The following is a 16,730-nucleotide window of genomic DNA, read 5'->3' on the forward strand; positions in this document are numbered from 1 at the left end:
TATGGTATGCTGCCAAGAAGCAGTGTCACAAATATAGGCTAAAAAAACCTGGAGTCGCCCACAGCAGAGGCACATGCCCTTTGCTCTTGTTTATTGAGAGAGAAAGCTTATATACTGTAGATTTGCTGAAGTTTAATAAATAAGGTCAACTTATAATATATAAAACAATATAAACATTTATATGCTACATGCATATCATATAATTTAAAGTAATAACTTATATAGCAAAGAGATGCAGAATTATGTTCTTCCTATTTTCCTTGACAATGCACACACACAGGAGGTGTCTATTCTTATCCATCTCCAGCCTACCAGTTTATTGTTTTCTGAAGTCAGTGCTCTAACATAAGTTTGGGACGTCTTGCATTGGGAGTTCCAGTGCTTGTCATCAATGCCACGGCAGCCGTTTTTTACAGGCTTGGCTTCTTTACACCTTGTTTCATAAAAGTATTGCTTAACTGGAGAGTTGCCTGTTTTAATTTCTCCCAGAACAGTTACCTGGTGTCCTCTAATGTCAATTGCAGATGATTTGTCCGTGACCCACAAACTTTCACTGTCACAAACGGAATATTCCCCTCGGTGGCTCTTGTGCTCTGCGTACCTTTTCCGCCGGGAGGTTCTGTTCACCACCACTGAATTTCCAATATAATCCTCCATGAGGTACAGCGGTGGAGGTTCCAGAGGCGTGTTGTCACTCAAGAGGACTCGGGGAGAGTTGTAGCGTCTCTGCTGCCGTAAGAGGTCTGTATCCATTGAGATAACTGGCTGGAAGTCTGATTTCACATTTTCATCTCCATCCATGTCTTGCTGAGTGTCTGCTTTCTGCACTGTGTTTTGGTAGTTTTCCTTAATATCTACCATCTGCTTAGAAAGCTTGTTTTTCAAAATGTCTGCCTGAATGAGTTTAATAATAAGAGAATTAATTGAATCTTCTGGCAGACTCCTTTGATCCATGTTGGTAGACTGGATACCACGAAGATAAGCGAGAAATATCACATAAAACAAGATGGACATCACCTTGTTCACCTGTAAGATCTGCAAAGAAACAGAAAGATAACATAAAAACCAAGAAAGTTTACTAGAAGCTGTAAACATGAAAATTCAGAGTTGGTTTTATGAGTCCTGCGCTTTATCGATACAGACAGGCAATGTGTTTCTTTGAAGATGGTATTTTGTTATCCTTTTTAATGAGCTCAACTCTTTTCTGATTTTTTTTTTCCCCAGTGTTTTATGTGTATTTCATACACCTTTCAGTATGACCTTACTTTTTCCCTTTCCATGCATAGCGGCATATATGTCAGTTAGGTCATTTCTCTACAGAGGTAGGTAGCTCTTGGGATAATATGTCCAGGTATTGGCATCAGAGGGAGACCAAGTTACTTTTGCAGAATTTATTCCACAGGGTGGTTTGGTTTAAAACTTGAAAGATTATGCAGCATAGTAGACTATGTAACAGTGTAAACTGAAGAATTTCTGTCTTTACTAAGGGTTGTCAAGTTCTGTGTGTAGGATCCATCAAATTCCTCTTCATCAAATGGCTTATGTTTACCGTATGAGTATCATCATACAATGGAAAATAAACACTGTGCTTCAATAGCTCTTTCTGTCTTTCTCATTCACAAAGGGAAAGGATGCAGTCAAACAGCAAAGTGAGATTTCTTGTATTTTTAACTTCAGAAAGCAGCAGTTACTCTTCTTCAACACAAGTGAGAAATTCAGATGGATCCACAGATCATTTTGTAGCAGTTGTCTGCAGGTATGAGGCCTGTGTTTTGGGTTGTTTTTAATGAAGTTCCTTCATTCCATTTACAAAAAGTGGAACAAAATTGACAGTAGTTAAAAATATTCAAGGACGTATAGAGGGGACACCTAACCTCTGCCACACTCCACCCCCTGAAATGCAAGAATCTTGTTCAAAAGGATCAAAATGAACTTGAGATCAAGATTTTGAAAACTGGACCAGAGTCCAGTGCTTCTCTGTACTGTACTTTGTAATGCACTGCTCTATGTATATTCTTTTAATATGCTTGTAATTCTGTCTTCTGTGCATCTTCTAGAAGTGCATTTGTAATTTATCTTTAAATCTTTCTGTCATCCTGTTCGTTTAGTTGAGGACTGTGAGCATCCACCCAAGAAGATGTGGGTTTTTTTTATAGATATGTGTATATTTTGTATTTACACTTACATTTAAATCAAATTAATTTTCAGTGTAAAATACTAAATCATGGAAGCAAACAATTAACTTTGAAGCACATCTGTTTTATAAAATTGTTGCACAAATAGTGGATTGAAGGAGAAAATATTAAATGCATACTAGAGTACTCTCATACCATGAAGTAAGCCCTGGCTGCAGTACTGCTTCAGGTGACTAAGAACAGTCTTGAAACTGATTCTTCTGCAATTTAAACACATCCACCACATCAGACCAGTAGCACTCTCAGATGAATGCCCAGAGTTATGGAGCATGGAACAGATGCAGTTGGAAGGATTCTCAGGATCATCTGGTACAATCTCACTGTTCAAAGCTGGGTCAGCTAGAGCAGCTTGCACATGGCCGTGCTCCACCAGGTTTTTAATATCTCTGTGGATGGACACTCCACCACCACTCTAGGTGACTTATTCCATGACTTATACCACCCTTACAGTAAAAAAGCATCTCATGTTGCAGTAGTATTTCCTACATCTCAGTTTGTGCCCATTGACTCTTGTCCTTTTATGGATTGTCCTTTAGAAGAGTCTGGCTCTATTGTCTTACTCTCTCCCATCATGTTTTTCTACATATCAGTAAGATCCTCCTGAGCCTTCTCCAGGCTGAATTGCCCCCACTCTCTCAGCCTCTCGTCATATGACACATCTTCATCCCTTAATCATCTTTGTGGACACACTCCTATATGTTCTTATCTTTATTGTACTGGGGAGCCCAGAAGTGGATACAGCACTCCAGATGTGGTCTCACCAGTGCTGAGTTGAGGGGCAGGATCCCCTCCCTTGACCTGCTGATGATACTCTGGGTAACTGTGTTTTTCCCAAAAGAGATTGGAGAAACGTCAGACCTTTGAATAGAAAATTTTCCGCTTAAAAAAAAGTCACCATTTTCTGTTTAAAAAGCCAAATCACTTTAAGAAGACAAAGAAAAAAAAAAGAAAAAAAAAAATCCCTATCCACTCTAAGTAAAACTCCTTTTAGCAACAGTGAGTCCCCACTTCATAGTTTGGAACTGCAGCAAAATCAGAGCTACCCTCTGTGGATGTGTGATCTGTCCTTTTATGGACAAGAAATGTGTTTTCTCCATTCTCAGTTTGTCACAGTATGAGTTCACCTAAATCTAGACTGTTGCTTGCAGCAATGTTATGCTTTGGAAAAAAAAATCTAAGATTTTCAGTTACCATACAATTACTATCATACCTAAATAAATACTAGCTTAATGTAGACAGATCTCAGAGCCCAGACATGCTGTACAAAAAGACCTCTTCCTGTGCAATTTGGTCTTCCCTCAGTAAATTATTTACTTTTAAGAACAGTAAAAATATTATAAAACAGATGTCATTCAGCATATTTTTACAGCACTCAGAAGAGCTAATGCACACATAGTATGACATACAAGTCCAGAGGATGGTGAGCAAAGGTCTGACAATGCTCAGCTCAAAAACTGAAAGCATTATTCATGCCAACATGCAGCTGCATGTAATCACTGGTCTGCTTAGTTTCAAATCGAAGTGGTACTAGCAAAATACACAAGTTGGAGCAGGTGATGAGGTGGGAAAAGTAAGACTGGAGTTCCTGCAGACTCTCTTTAATGTCATGCTGCACACAAAAAGGAAGGGATAGGGATCTCAGAATTAGACTAGTTAAACTATTTTTTCTTTTCTGTGGAGGAAACCATGGGAAAAATGTTTACAAGTATTTTTCTGAACCTGACGTAAAATGCTGTTAAATTACTCTGAAATTTGAGTTGTAGTTTGGTTTGCACTTGGCAAAGTATTTGCTGCAAAAATAAAAATGATTCAGAATCAATCTCTATGTTTTCCTGAAGAGTTTCAGGATACAAAATTTGGAGAGGAAATGCAAATGCTTTGTAAGATAACAGTTTTCAAGTTCCTCCAAGACAGTTCACCTAGGAGGTTTGTAAGTGCCATGTCCAGAAAGTTGAGTACGTGACTCAAAATTTTCAGGCTGTTCATGAAGTCCAGCACCCCAGAATATGCTTAAGGCACTATTGCAATTAGGAGAAATTGATATTGCTGGGAAACTACAGTTGGCTTATTGCCTTGGCTCTATATTTGAGTAAAATTGTGTTGTAGGGCTCAGCAATATTGATTTTGATAAACAGCTCTTTGTCCAATATGGAACTTTGTGACTAACTAAACTGAAGATAATTTGCAATTTGTACCTCCTCTACTCTGCCTTTGTGAGATCACATCTGGAATACTGTGTCCAGTTCTGGGTCCCTCAGTTCAGGAAGGAAAGGGAGCTGCTGGAGACAGTTCAGCGCAGGGCCACCAAAATGATGGAAGGGAGTATCTCCCTTATAATGAAAAGCTGAGGGAGCTGGGGCTCTTCAACTTGGAGGAGACTGAGGAGTGATCTCATTAATGTTTACAAATATGTAGAGAGCGGATGGCAGGAGGATGAAGCCAGGCTGTTCTCAATGATGTCCAATGATAGGACAAGGAGCAATGGGTATAAGCTGGAACATAAATGGTTCCAGAGAACTACAAAGAATAATTTCTTCACTGTGAAGGTGACAGAGCATTGGAATAGGCTGCCCAGAACCCAGATGGATTGTTGAGTCTCTTTCTCTGGGGATATTCAAAATCCACCTGGATGAGTTCCCGTGACCTACCACCTAGGGTGGTCCTGCTCTGGCAGTGGGGTTGTACTAGATGATCTTTCAATGTCCCTTCCAACCCTTCTGTGATTTGTGCTTTGAAGCAACTCTGCCATTGTGCTGTATTGTTCCGTGTGCTCTTATAGATGTTAGGACATACCTTTGATACTTTGAGCTAAACATAGTTAAAAAGAAGTCAGGGAGCACATGTCTTTCAAATCAGCCCTTAAATGCGCCTGGAAGACACTCTGTTATGTTCAATTTGGAAAAGCATTGGACATAGAAGTAGGAAGACGTATTCATTTCTTTGAGTTGATCCCTTTGCATACTGGTAGTGTCTTCTTATCCATAGATACTACCATGGCTTTCAAAAGTGATTGCAAACACATCAGCAGAAGCAAGATGATATTTAAAGGAATAAGGAATAGAGATAAGTGACAAATAGGCATTAGGAATAGCAGAGGTTTTGTGGAAGTGTGTATCACAGCATGGCAGGAAAAACAGTATATATCGGAAATATAGTAGGCTGTTGATTTGCAGCAATCAAGTTTGACTTGGAGATTTCTGATATTTTGGGCACAGTGGGTAACAGTAAACACAACAGAAAGAAAAAGCTCATGCATTGCAAAGTTGTTTGATCTTTTAACTCTAGTTTATTTCTACTTTAACAGTTTGCATACTATGACAGTAGTTATAGGATTAACTTTGTCTAATATAGGTGTCTCAGGGAAGGCCTAAATTTTGGAGAAGTAAATGAGCTTACCTACTGCTTCCATCAATAACTTAAAGACTCTGGCAAATCACTTTCTACTCTTTCCAGACTCAACACTTCACATAGTGTTGGAAAGCTTTGTTTAGTTTTGTTTTATTCATTGTGATTTTTTTTTTTTAAAGTCAATATTGCTTTATTTGGTCAATCTCTGAACAGACCACACAGCTGAAGAGCAAAATGTTATTTAATATGTTCTATGAAGATAATGAAATGCTAGTACTGTGAGATACTGCCTAAGTATTTACTTTTAAGTCACTGCTAAGAGGAAGTGGAATAGAAGAAAAAGTGACTGGTGAATTTTACATTCAGCATTGTTATACCCAACGTGATTTATGTAAGTCAGCTTGAAGTATTTGTCACTTTCTAAAAAATCTAAGAGCAGCTTTTGTTGTTCAGACAGAGTAACTAATATCATTTGTGGTGGCTGAAAGCTTGCTCGGGCTTTTGCCAAAGATGACAGTGTAATTATTCTCATTGCTTCTTAAGCACTGTTTTCACAAACTCACAGAAAGCAACAAGTAGCAGAATGCCCTGTTGATTCCCTTGTCCTAATAACTGTCAAGAAGAAATGGAATGATTTTCCTCTATGCTTATGGGAGGAGTGAAAAGGTACAGAAAAAGAAAAATATTACTGCATTCTGAATATTCAGAAAGATGGGAGCATGAAATAACTACATATGAAAATTTGCAATGTGTTTCAGAACAGCAATGGACCACAATGTGCCTGTAGAATGATTTATTAAGGTAGATTGATGTGGAGTGCTGAATGTCCCTAGAGATGTTATGGCTCTCCTGAATATTTCCACTTCTCAAGATATGGAAATTTCAACACATACAGATTGAAGCTAATACTTTCACAAGAGCCAGACCCACTAAGAAGCTGAAGTTTTCAGAGACAATATCAAGTGGGACTAAGTTATGGCAGCTTGAAGTATTAATCCTCCCATCCTCAGGGCCAGCCAAACTGTAAGATACAATGAAAGAATTTGAAAGTAATGCATTCCTCTTGCAGATGGCTGGGGAGTGCAGCTACACATCGTATCTGAGGATGAGGCCACCAAAGCTTCTTAATCTCTGCAGCAAGTCAGCTGCTTTTAATCATGCATTACTTAAGGCCATTTTCAAAAGAGAAGACATCTGAGCACTGAGCAACATTAGTCTCCTGTGAATGGTATATACCTAATCTCTCATGGAAATGGACTTCAGCCCACTGAGTCACTGACATTTCCTTTTCCTCTTTAAATGACTGGCTGAGCAAAGCATAAACAGGACAGCTATTTACCAAAATTTGAAAAAACTCATCTGCACTTTGAACCAATCTACAGTACTTTATATGATTACCTTTGTGACTATGGCCCCAGTAATCATTAAAGAAAACTTTCCTGACTGGTGACATCTTTCTGAGGGATAGTTTTGTGATAATACATCTGCTGTGAGGAAAAATCTGTTTTCTGAACAGCTAAAGGCTCTATGTAAAGCAGCAACAACATTGGTTCATTTCAGACACAGCTGATTGCAACGGTATGTGTATATACATTTGATCTTTCCACAAATGCATCTTTTCAAAGATCAAAATGTGATTGCTCTACACATACCTGCCTGTTTCCAAGAGAAAGGTCAGGACCAGTTCCTCAGTGCTTACCTCACTACTTGGAAGAGCAGCTGCTTCTCACACCTTGTGCAAAGTTAATTCTGTTAGATTTTGGCCCTGCACCTTCCTCCCGTGTCACTGATATTGTCTGGAGTTCAGGGCACTTGGACACCCCTGGAGGCATTTGACACTCTCCAGCATCCTCTAGCAATCCCACTAAGAGACTCAACTATTAATAATGTCGGGTACAGTATCAACTGTCCTAGATACGTCCCCAGGTCTATAATCAACTGCAGAAGTAGGCAGGCTTTTCTCAGTTACAAGTAGGCCTTTTTTCTGTTTTAATTCCTTTCCATTGACATTTTTTGTGACATGATATTTACATCTGTATGTTCCTCTCCTGACTGCCATGGTTTAATTTCCATTAGTCAATTGATTAATTTATGTATTGAGAAGGTTGGAACAATGGTTTGAAAGGCTAGGATCCTGCTTTTCTCTGATTTGTTGGCAGGGTTTGACCAAGTAAAAATTTCTGTTCATTACTTTCTGCATGTGCAAAGTAAGGAACTCTGTGGAATGCTTTTGAGGTTTTATTACTCTAGATATAGACTCTGACATTTGTTCATGTTGATTTTTCCCCTCCAAGGGCTGGCTGCTTTTGCCTTACTAAGAGAGCAAAAGCAAAGGTTTCCTCTCTTCTAACAAGACACAATAGTACTGCAGTGAGATGTCCTACATGGAATGTGGGAGATGCCTGTCTGCTTTGAGAGTAACAACTCAGCTTAACAAACATATTTTCATACATATTCTCAGTGTAAACCATCCTCTGTTTTCTTTTACCATCACTGATATTTAAGCACTCTGTAATCTTGGTTAATACCGACAAATTAGGAAGTCTACCATTGTTCCAATTTTAAAGAGCAGAAACTGGAATACACAGAAGTCCGATGATGTTTGCAAAGCCATACAGGTACTCTGCTGCAATTTGGGGTTTTCATGACACACTGGCTGGATCAGGAAAGTCCATATGAAACACTGCATGGAAGTTTTATTGATCAATGACAAATATGAAATGGAAGGAGATGAAAATAATGACATTTGAGATGAGCAGTCAGCCTCATCTTAGACATGACAAAGAATTGAAGCCATGGTTATGTAAACAGTTTCCATAAAAGATGGGGTATTTCTACATATTATTCACTACGTAGCTCTGAAAACTGTCCGAAGCAACAAGAAATCTAAAGGTCATATCCTTTAGCCAAATCAGTAAATTCCAATGACTTGGCTAGACCTGTGCTAATTTAACAAAACCAGAAGATATGCCCAGAGCTTTGCACTTGCCTTTTTGGGTTTTTTTTCATTTTTTTTATGAAGTCATTTGCAAAAAGAAAAATAAAAGCACCAGAACTAAATGATGATATAGTGTAAGTTAAGCTGATAAACTGTGTGTAGTTAATCTTTTCATTACTGTTTGTTAACAGCAGTAACACGGCCAAGCAACAAACAAATTAAATTTGCAGCTGAATTTGGAGGGGATGCAAACAGCACTGAGAAAAGAGAAATACAATCTTTGTTGGGGAGATGGAGACATAAAACATTGGCAGAAAATTACAAAATGAAAGTCAAAGAAGAAATTGCAATCTTGTGTGCTGGGGGAATAGTGGTATTAAACAATGATTTACAGGGGGGAAAATAAATTCAGAAAGGAGCAATACCTGATCAGACCCATGAATGATCTAAAACTTTGGAATAGCCGAGTATTTGCAAATGCTACAAAAAGCATTGCATTGCAGGGCTAGAAAGATATTGCTGCTTTTTGTAGCATAGCAGAAAAATTAACAAAGTTGCCTGAAAGTTTGAAGGTATGGTCATATGAAAAGAAAGTAAGGAAAAAGCAGGAAAAATGAAGCCGATGAATAACTGACTGACCTTGGAGGAAATTGTCTTGAATGCATAAGCCTTTGCTATGAGCTGACAGAAAGAGCATGACAGAAAACCCAGTGCAAAGATCTGGAACACATAAGCATTGGTGAAAGAGAGCATTCACTTTAGGGTGGGGCAAAGGAGTGCAATCAGGAAAAATGGGATTAAACTAAGGAAAGGGAAGTTAGACTGATCATCAAAAGCAGTTTTTAAGCTCTGCAACATGTCTGTAACAAGCCCAAAGCCACACCAAAGAGGCCGGGTTTCATGTTTCGTTGCAGCCCTGAAACTTCATCTAAGTTGCTGTTTTTTTTAAACAGTTTGAAGATCCATTAACCTTTCAAGTCAACCTGGACCTACTTTGGCTCAACTAGATTTGATTAATTGTTTTGTATTAAAGTCAGGCAATAGTTGCCATTCTACTTATTTTTGCCAGAGAGATGTTTGAGGACTTAAGTTCTCCATAACTGAAACTGAGAGCAGTCTTTCAGATGAAACTCACTTCTTTCACCTCCCCACAGTTCTGGGGCAGTCGAGTCTGGCCTCTGGATATATCAGAGGCATGATTATATTTGGTGCATCCCTCTGGAAATAGTAGTGGAACTTAAGGAAAGGGTTGAGGTGAAGTGGTCCACATTTATAGTAGATTGCTTTCATTGTTCTATTTTTAAATTCCAGAGGTGGATTTTGTCTAACTTGGTAGCAGGAGAAGAAAGGGAATTTTGTCCTTCTGTTAGGCTATGAAAGAATACCCTCCTAGAGACTCTGTGATGTAGGATGGGCTGATCTGTTTTTACATTTACATTCCCACTGGACAACTCGTTTTGTTGGGAAAAAAATCATAGAAAAAAACAAGAGATATTTGTAAAATGGTAGGGTTTTTTTATTTTTTTTCTGATGTTAGGAAACTCAAAAACTGTTTCAAACTGTGAATTTCAATATATTATTTTGCTGGATTTTATATTGAAAACAAAAAGGTTTCTATTTTGTTTTGTTTAGAAACTGAAAACTTCTTCCATCTTTTTTAATACCTTCTATTTTCTTTTTTTCATTTATGAAGTAAGGAAAACAGTTAAATCAAGCAAGCAAACAAAAGAAAACAAGGGTTACAGCCTCAAAACGTTAGTCTTAATGTGAAAAATCTTGCATCCTTAAACCTAGTATATGGTTACAGATTGAACATATCCACAAGAAATTGAAATATGATAATAGGGAATGCTAGTTAGAAATGAAATGACCTTTTATTTGGTATGAGTTTTAAAAAAATAATGAAATTAACCTGAGATATTCTGTTGAAAAAAAAAATCTCAACAAACATTTCTTCAGTTTTCTGACAGCTGTGACGTGATCCTTGAATTCAGATATTTACCTTGAGAATATTGAATGGTGTGTTAGGGCAACACTACCTCTTAAGAGGCCCAGTCAAATTTTTAAGGTACCATTTGCTCAGAAGGAACAGCATTGCTGCTTGAGAATTTCTCCTAAGCATTGGATATGAGCCTTACTGTGATTCCACCTTCAATGCACTGCCACTCTGGGTGTTCTCCATGGGACTGGGATTGTGGTGAGCCATGGCGCAAGAAGCTTGATGGGTAAAGGCCCATTTCATTTCAACCAGAACTGCACCTGTGTTTGCTTTGCAAAAGCCTATGACTTTGGATTTCTTTAAAGCCACGCAGAAATCCATCCATGGCCACCTCGTGAATCAAAGTTTGCTTTCTGAATTGCCTCTCTCTTTCTCAAAGGTTCACAAATCTCCCAATAGAAAAGTCTTGTTAGATGTGCAGGTGCAAAGTATCCGATGTAGAGCTTTCAAGAACAGGACTCCAGGCCTGTTCCAAATACTTTAAAACCACCAATAGGACCTCACTGAATTCAGTACGAATTAGACAAAACTTTTGCATGGGAATGACAATGGGAATAGAGAGAGTTGATGTTTGGCCCTTATCTTATCTGAAATATAGCATACAACTGAATTGTTTGCATCAGGACCATAGTGAGAGACTAGCATTGCAGTATAAATTAACACCTTTTTCTGTGACCTTTGCAGGTGCAGTAGCTTGCTCACAACTAGCTTAAAACTATATTTTTAAAGTCATTCTCAGAGAAAAGGAATCCTGTGCTTCTTATAAAATACAGGTAATATTTTTAGGGAAAATAAAAGGTTAGGAGTTTGCTTCCTTGAAAAAAAATGTAAGTCTGTAGATTGAAAAGAACTTCTATGCATAAAAGCTTGTCTATTCTGACAAGCTAAATAAGCTGACCTAATATGAGAGATCACCTCTCCCAGCAACTTTGTACAGTTTTATGCTGTGAAATCATGATGACTTTCCTAGAACTGTTCCCAGCTGCATAGTGAGATCCCTGAATCTTTTTTATTGAGAAGAGCTCAGCTCACAAATATAGTGTGTGTCCATGAAAGGCTTGTGTTTTCTTCCATTGCATCTGAATCTTTTGAAAAGCCACTGCCTATTTAGACAAAAAAAGTCATTCTGCTAATTGGCATTACTTTATAGCAAATTGTTTACATGTAGGCCTGTCCTGAGGGTAAAAACTGTTCTGGTAAATCTAGCTACTCTGCATTTTTTAACTTGTAAAAATATGCCTGAAGTGGAACTTTGCTTGCCAGTCCCTTAGTTCATCAATGTGCATGTGGATAAAATTTCCAGTATGCAGCTCTTCTTGAGACATGGAAGTTTTCTAATTTTAACTCTCAGTTAACACTTTGCTGTGAATTTGACTATATTTAGGGATTAATACTCAAGGATGGTGAGAGTTTTCTGGTCTGAGTCTAGCAGCATGTACGATTTTTAAGCTGTGAGTTGCTCCACTGAAATGTAGATTGCTCACACGTTACGCTTATGGTTGAATGCTCAGCTAAACTGCATCCAAAGTGTCTGATAACTTGCAGAATTGAACCCTTCCTCCAAAAATCAAAGCCTGATCTTTGTGCCTTCTAACACAGGCTCTGCACCTCTGCTAGGTCCAAAATTCATCTGGAAACTGCCTTGGTTTTTGGAAATCACTGTACTTTTCCTTATCTTTTGATCGAGATGCCATTTTGCTGTTGATATGCAATGCTTTTCCCCTCCTCCTTGACAAAAAATGTTGAAAGAAGAATTTTATATATTTTATATAATTTAACACATGCTGTTTCTTGCCAGGCATATGATCTCCAGATATTTGATAGACAAGAAAGGTTTTATACTGGACATGAGAAGGAGATGTACAAATGAGTTGTAGAGCAGCTGGCCTTGCTTCTGCTTACATAGTAAATAACTAGTTGGTCTTTTTAAAAAAATTCTTCTTGCTGAAGAAATTCTGGTTATGAAAAATTTTATCTATAGAGAAGCAGGAATAAAGTAAGTAGTCTTACTAATAACTACTGGTAGCATTGGAACTATGAATAGAAACACACTAGAAACACAGACTTTTGTTCACCTCTTGCTGTATGCACACTTTATATATTCCATGAAAGAATTCTAGTAACATCTGATTACTAAAAAGGTTAGTTCCACCATTGGATAATTGACTAGCAAAGTAGATACAAACTACGGAGATGCTGCTGCAGTTAACTCCTTTTGTGAGAAATCAGGTTGTCACTGCGGTTAGAGGCAAGATAATCATGCTTAAACACACACGCTAACTGCAAGAGCTGATGCTGTGAATGCATGGGAGCTGACAGAGGGTAAAAGGCTCTTGGTAGTCTCTGCAGGCATAGCAATTATGCAGCATGAAGCTTTTTTTGTAATTAATAGTGTTTTTGGTGACCAAGTGTTTTTGCAGTTGTTTTACAGCTTGGAAACTAAAGCTGCGACAGGTTATGTGACTTTTTTAAGGTTACGTGCTCCCAAGGTTATATGAGATGAAAATAGGTTTGTGCCATTCAGACCTTCCTCTCATGAGATCTAGGCTATGGTTGGTTCTATTCACTGAATCATCCTCTTCTTTCAGTTTCTTCCCAAGGCTCTGCTGGCCTCAACCAAAGTCCATTGAGTTATATGGCCAAAATCATAAGTACTTCCATGCCATATTTCTTCCTATTGAAGCATTAAAAAAGGGAAACAGTTCTTACTCTAGTGATGCCAGAGTAACTCTGAAGCAAGTAGAGGGAAGGGAAGGGATATGGAAAATGTTGCCAAAGGTGTCCATAGCTGGCTTGTGCGGAAAATCTCAGGTGCTTTGAGGAATTAAGAATATTTTGGAATCAACCTCAAAAAAGGAGCAGACCATTGTAAATCGGCTGTAAAAGTTCAGTAGTTTTTTGCAAGAACCAACAAAACACTCAAGGGAGAGATTTTAAATTCTGCACATAGGAAAAGCCTGGTCCTAGTCTTCAGTTTGCACAGTAGAAATCCCTGATTTAAAAGGAGCCAAATGCTGTTGTGCTTCAGGAAGTGGGAGAATTAGGGATGCTTACTTTGGACGACAGTGTAACTTTACAGTGTAGCCTATAAAAGGGGAGATGCACAGCTGCATCTTCCCAGCAGCAGAATACAGAATATACTGAGTCTCAGTTCCTCCCTATCTTCCCTACACTACCATATGCACTCCCTTTGCTCTGCTACAAGAGTCAATTACTTCATCCTTTTTAATTTTTTTCTTCTTTTGGTTTTTTTTTTTTTTTTGGACTTTTGTTTTTTTCCCAAGGAGAAGTTTACTCTCCCATGCTCCCAGCCAGCTACTTTGGCTAGTGAGGAAATGGAGTGGGGTGAAGCTTGGGCTCTCTGCAATTCTGTCACCTTAACACCCTCTCTCCACCCACTTCCTCTCAGCAGGGAGTATTGGGTGAGCAGCCCTTGCTTTCCTTGCTGTAGGCAGTCGCACTGAGTGAGCTGAACTTGTAACAGTCATGGGAGGAAAGCTGGGAGGAAAGGGAGGATTGCTTCTCCTTTGCTCTTATATTCCTGACTACATACTGATCTCGGTAATGTGTTTGTGTGGTTCTAACACAGTATGTGTAGTTTGTACAGATTCTGAGTTAAAGACTCATGTTAAAATTATACAGGATATTACCAGTGCTAGAAAATGGGAGAACATGTTCACTAAAACCTGTGAAAGACCAGCATCTTCTTAACCTGATCCCATCCTGTTACTAGAAAATATGGAAAGCAGCTCATTGCAAAAACAAAACAAAACAATCACATCCTTAGAAACTTTTGAGAGGCAAACATATGGAGAAACTTTTTACTGAAGGTGAGAGGTCAGTCAACATCTTGGGATAACTATGTAAAGGGGATAATAAGTTGACAAGTCTTTTTTGTCAATGGGAACACAAAGAGTTCTGCTGAGATACAAGCAGGAGTAAAGGGCTTCTCCAATGGAAGACAACTTTTCCTGTGGCTGGCCTACACTGGTAAGAAGCCTACAAATACTCATAAAGTATTTCTTGTGCCCTCCCAGTAAAAGGTAAAAGCACACACATATACCTCTCCTCTGTCCCATGGTCCCATCATCTCACCCTAAACCAAGATCTGTGCGTTCAAAGCACATGAAACCTCAGAAATATTATCCTTGACAATGTCATGAAGGCCTGCTTCTTGTTAACACACATATGGGAGTACAGTTTGTGATTTCAAACTTTCAGTATAGTTTTGATTAAGATGTAGGTGAGTAGAAAGCAGAAGAGAACCTGACAAGTCAAGACCAAGGGATTCAGGTCATCTGTACTATGTCACAGAAGTACATGTGCAAAATACTGTGCTTGAGTTACTTAGAAATGTAAGGCACGTATTTTGGGACTGCTAGAAATGAAGTAAGGACGTTTATTCCCATTTTAGCTTATTAAATAGTGTCATGCTTGGAGGCAATTTTGTACACACAACTGTTAAAAACAGGCCAAATTCTGCTTTTGGTCACATAGAAAACAGGCGACTGCAGACTGAGTTGCATGTAACTGAGGTCATAATCTGGCATAGTATCTGAGTTGTCTTGGTTTTCTATTGAACTAATGTCGATACTGGTAAGCTGTAGGAAATCCAATAGGGAATGGGTCAGGTGTTAATGCTCACAAACAAGTGAGTCAAAATAAATTGGATAAATTTAAAAATGAAGTGTTTTCTGATTAAGTTGTTTGTTTAGACTTAAAGTAACTATTTACTTGAGTAGTGCTACTTCAGATTTACCTTGGTACAAGTTAGAGGAAAATGTGTCTCTGTGTTTAGAAGACTTTTCCATGTCAGATCTCTAAGAATAGTGAAGGAAGTATATAGAGATTTCTGAAAAACAATATGGCAAAAACATCTATTTTCTCATCCTCTTTACTGTGTTCTATGAACAAGTTGAAACTAAGATCATAATGTCTCCAAATTATTTCCTTTCCCTCAAATTTGGGGAAAATATGAGCCTATGCTGTGAAACTTAAGAGTCATCTGTTCTGCTGTTTCAGATGATCTACAGTTAAGTGAAAGGAAGAAAACAGCATTGCTGAAGGCTAGTTTGTCTACACTCTAATGGAAGAAATTCCTTAAAATGCAAGTATCATTCCACAAAAACATGTTGTAATTTCACTGCCTCTTCCTAACCTCAATTTTTTTGCAGTGGAAAAAAGAGTTTTATTCACAGTATAATGTGTTTTAATTTTCTTTTATTTTTTTCCAACTGAAAAGAAATTTTCGTACTACAATAAGGTCATAGGTTCAAGACTTGAAATTTAAGTTCTGTATTAATTTTCAATATTTTTTTCAATTTATTTTCCAAAATTCCACAATTGCATTAGAAGATTTAAATGCTTTCTGTGACTGAGGGTTAACTTTAAATCCTTTCACAGGTGCACACTGAAGGCAAATACCCATCCTGCCTATCTGTGCTGAATTGTCTAAATGATATGCCTGTGTTAGATGACGTACATCTGCACTACAGTGAATTAGCCATTTTTGAGGCTCTGATTGAAATCTGATTTCTCTCACAGGCTGAAAGGGTTGCCACTATGGCCTGTTTTAGGCTTTTCTGTTTTTCTACTTAGTTTAGTGTTCATATCTATCTTAAAACATTACATTAAAAGTTGACAATATACAGTAATCAAAAAAGCACTGTACCTCTTTAACCCAATGTGTAATTCAGGAGACCCTGAGAGATCTAGCAGGGAGGTTGAGTAAGAGCTTGTTCAAGGAACTCCAGTACAGCAGGATAAGACCAACCGCACTATCGTAAATTGTCCCATGGCTTGTTCTGATGATTGCTTGCTGGTGTCTAATTCTAGACAGACTAAGCTATGCGAACAATTTCAGGACATGAAGTTTTTCCAGATACATAGAAAGAAGTGTCCATTTTGTATTAAAAATTCTTCACATTCATAAAACTCCTAGTGAAAGCAAAAGAGAACACAAAGAATGAAGATTTCAAACCATTGCATATTGAAAGAAAACATATAGCATTAATATTTTATTAGCTGTTGTCCTTTGTATTCTGGGAAGGCAAAATTAGAGCTCTTATAATGAAAACAAAACAAACTAAATCCTCAAAACACCACAGTTAGGAAGGGGGAAAGAAGAAGAAATAATGCTTATAATAGTTTCCCTTCAGAATGTAGATAATGTTTGATTACTCTAAATAAATATATAAATAAATAGGAATTCTAGTCCTTTTGAAACTTCCATAGTTTCAAATTTCCTTAG

General features: G+C 38.0%; 1 protein-coding gene across 1 annotated transcript; it reads right to left on the reverse strand.

The window, feature by feature from the left end:
• Positions 1-240: 240 nt before the first annotated feature.
• NTF3 (neurotrophin 3) lies at positions 241-1,029 on the reverse strand. The gene has a single exon (XM_010199676.2). The coding sequence runs from the start codon at positions 1,012-1,014 to the stop codon at positions 241-243; it is 774 nt and encodes a 257-aa protein (XP_010197978.2). The 5' UTR covers positions 1,015-1,029.
• Positions 1,030-16,730: the final 15,701 nt, after the last annotated feature.

The sequence above is a fragment of the Colius striatus genome, chromosome 1 (assembly GCF_028858725.1).
Source record: "Colius striatus isolate bColStr4 chromosome 1, bColStr4.1.hap1, whole genome shotgun sequence".
In the NCBI taxonomy this organism is placed as follows: domain Eukaryota; kingdom Metazoa; phylum Chordata; class Aves; order Coliiformes; family Coliidae; genus Colius; species Colius striatus.

Coding starts and splice junctions, on each gene's coding strand:
- NTF3 (XM_010199676.2), bottom strand. CDS start 1,014: ATGTCCATCTTGTTTTATGTGATATTTCTCGCTTATCTTCGTGGTATC.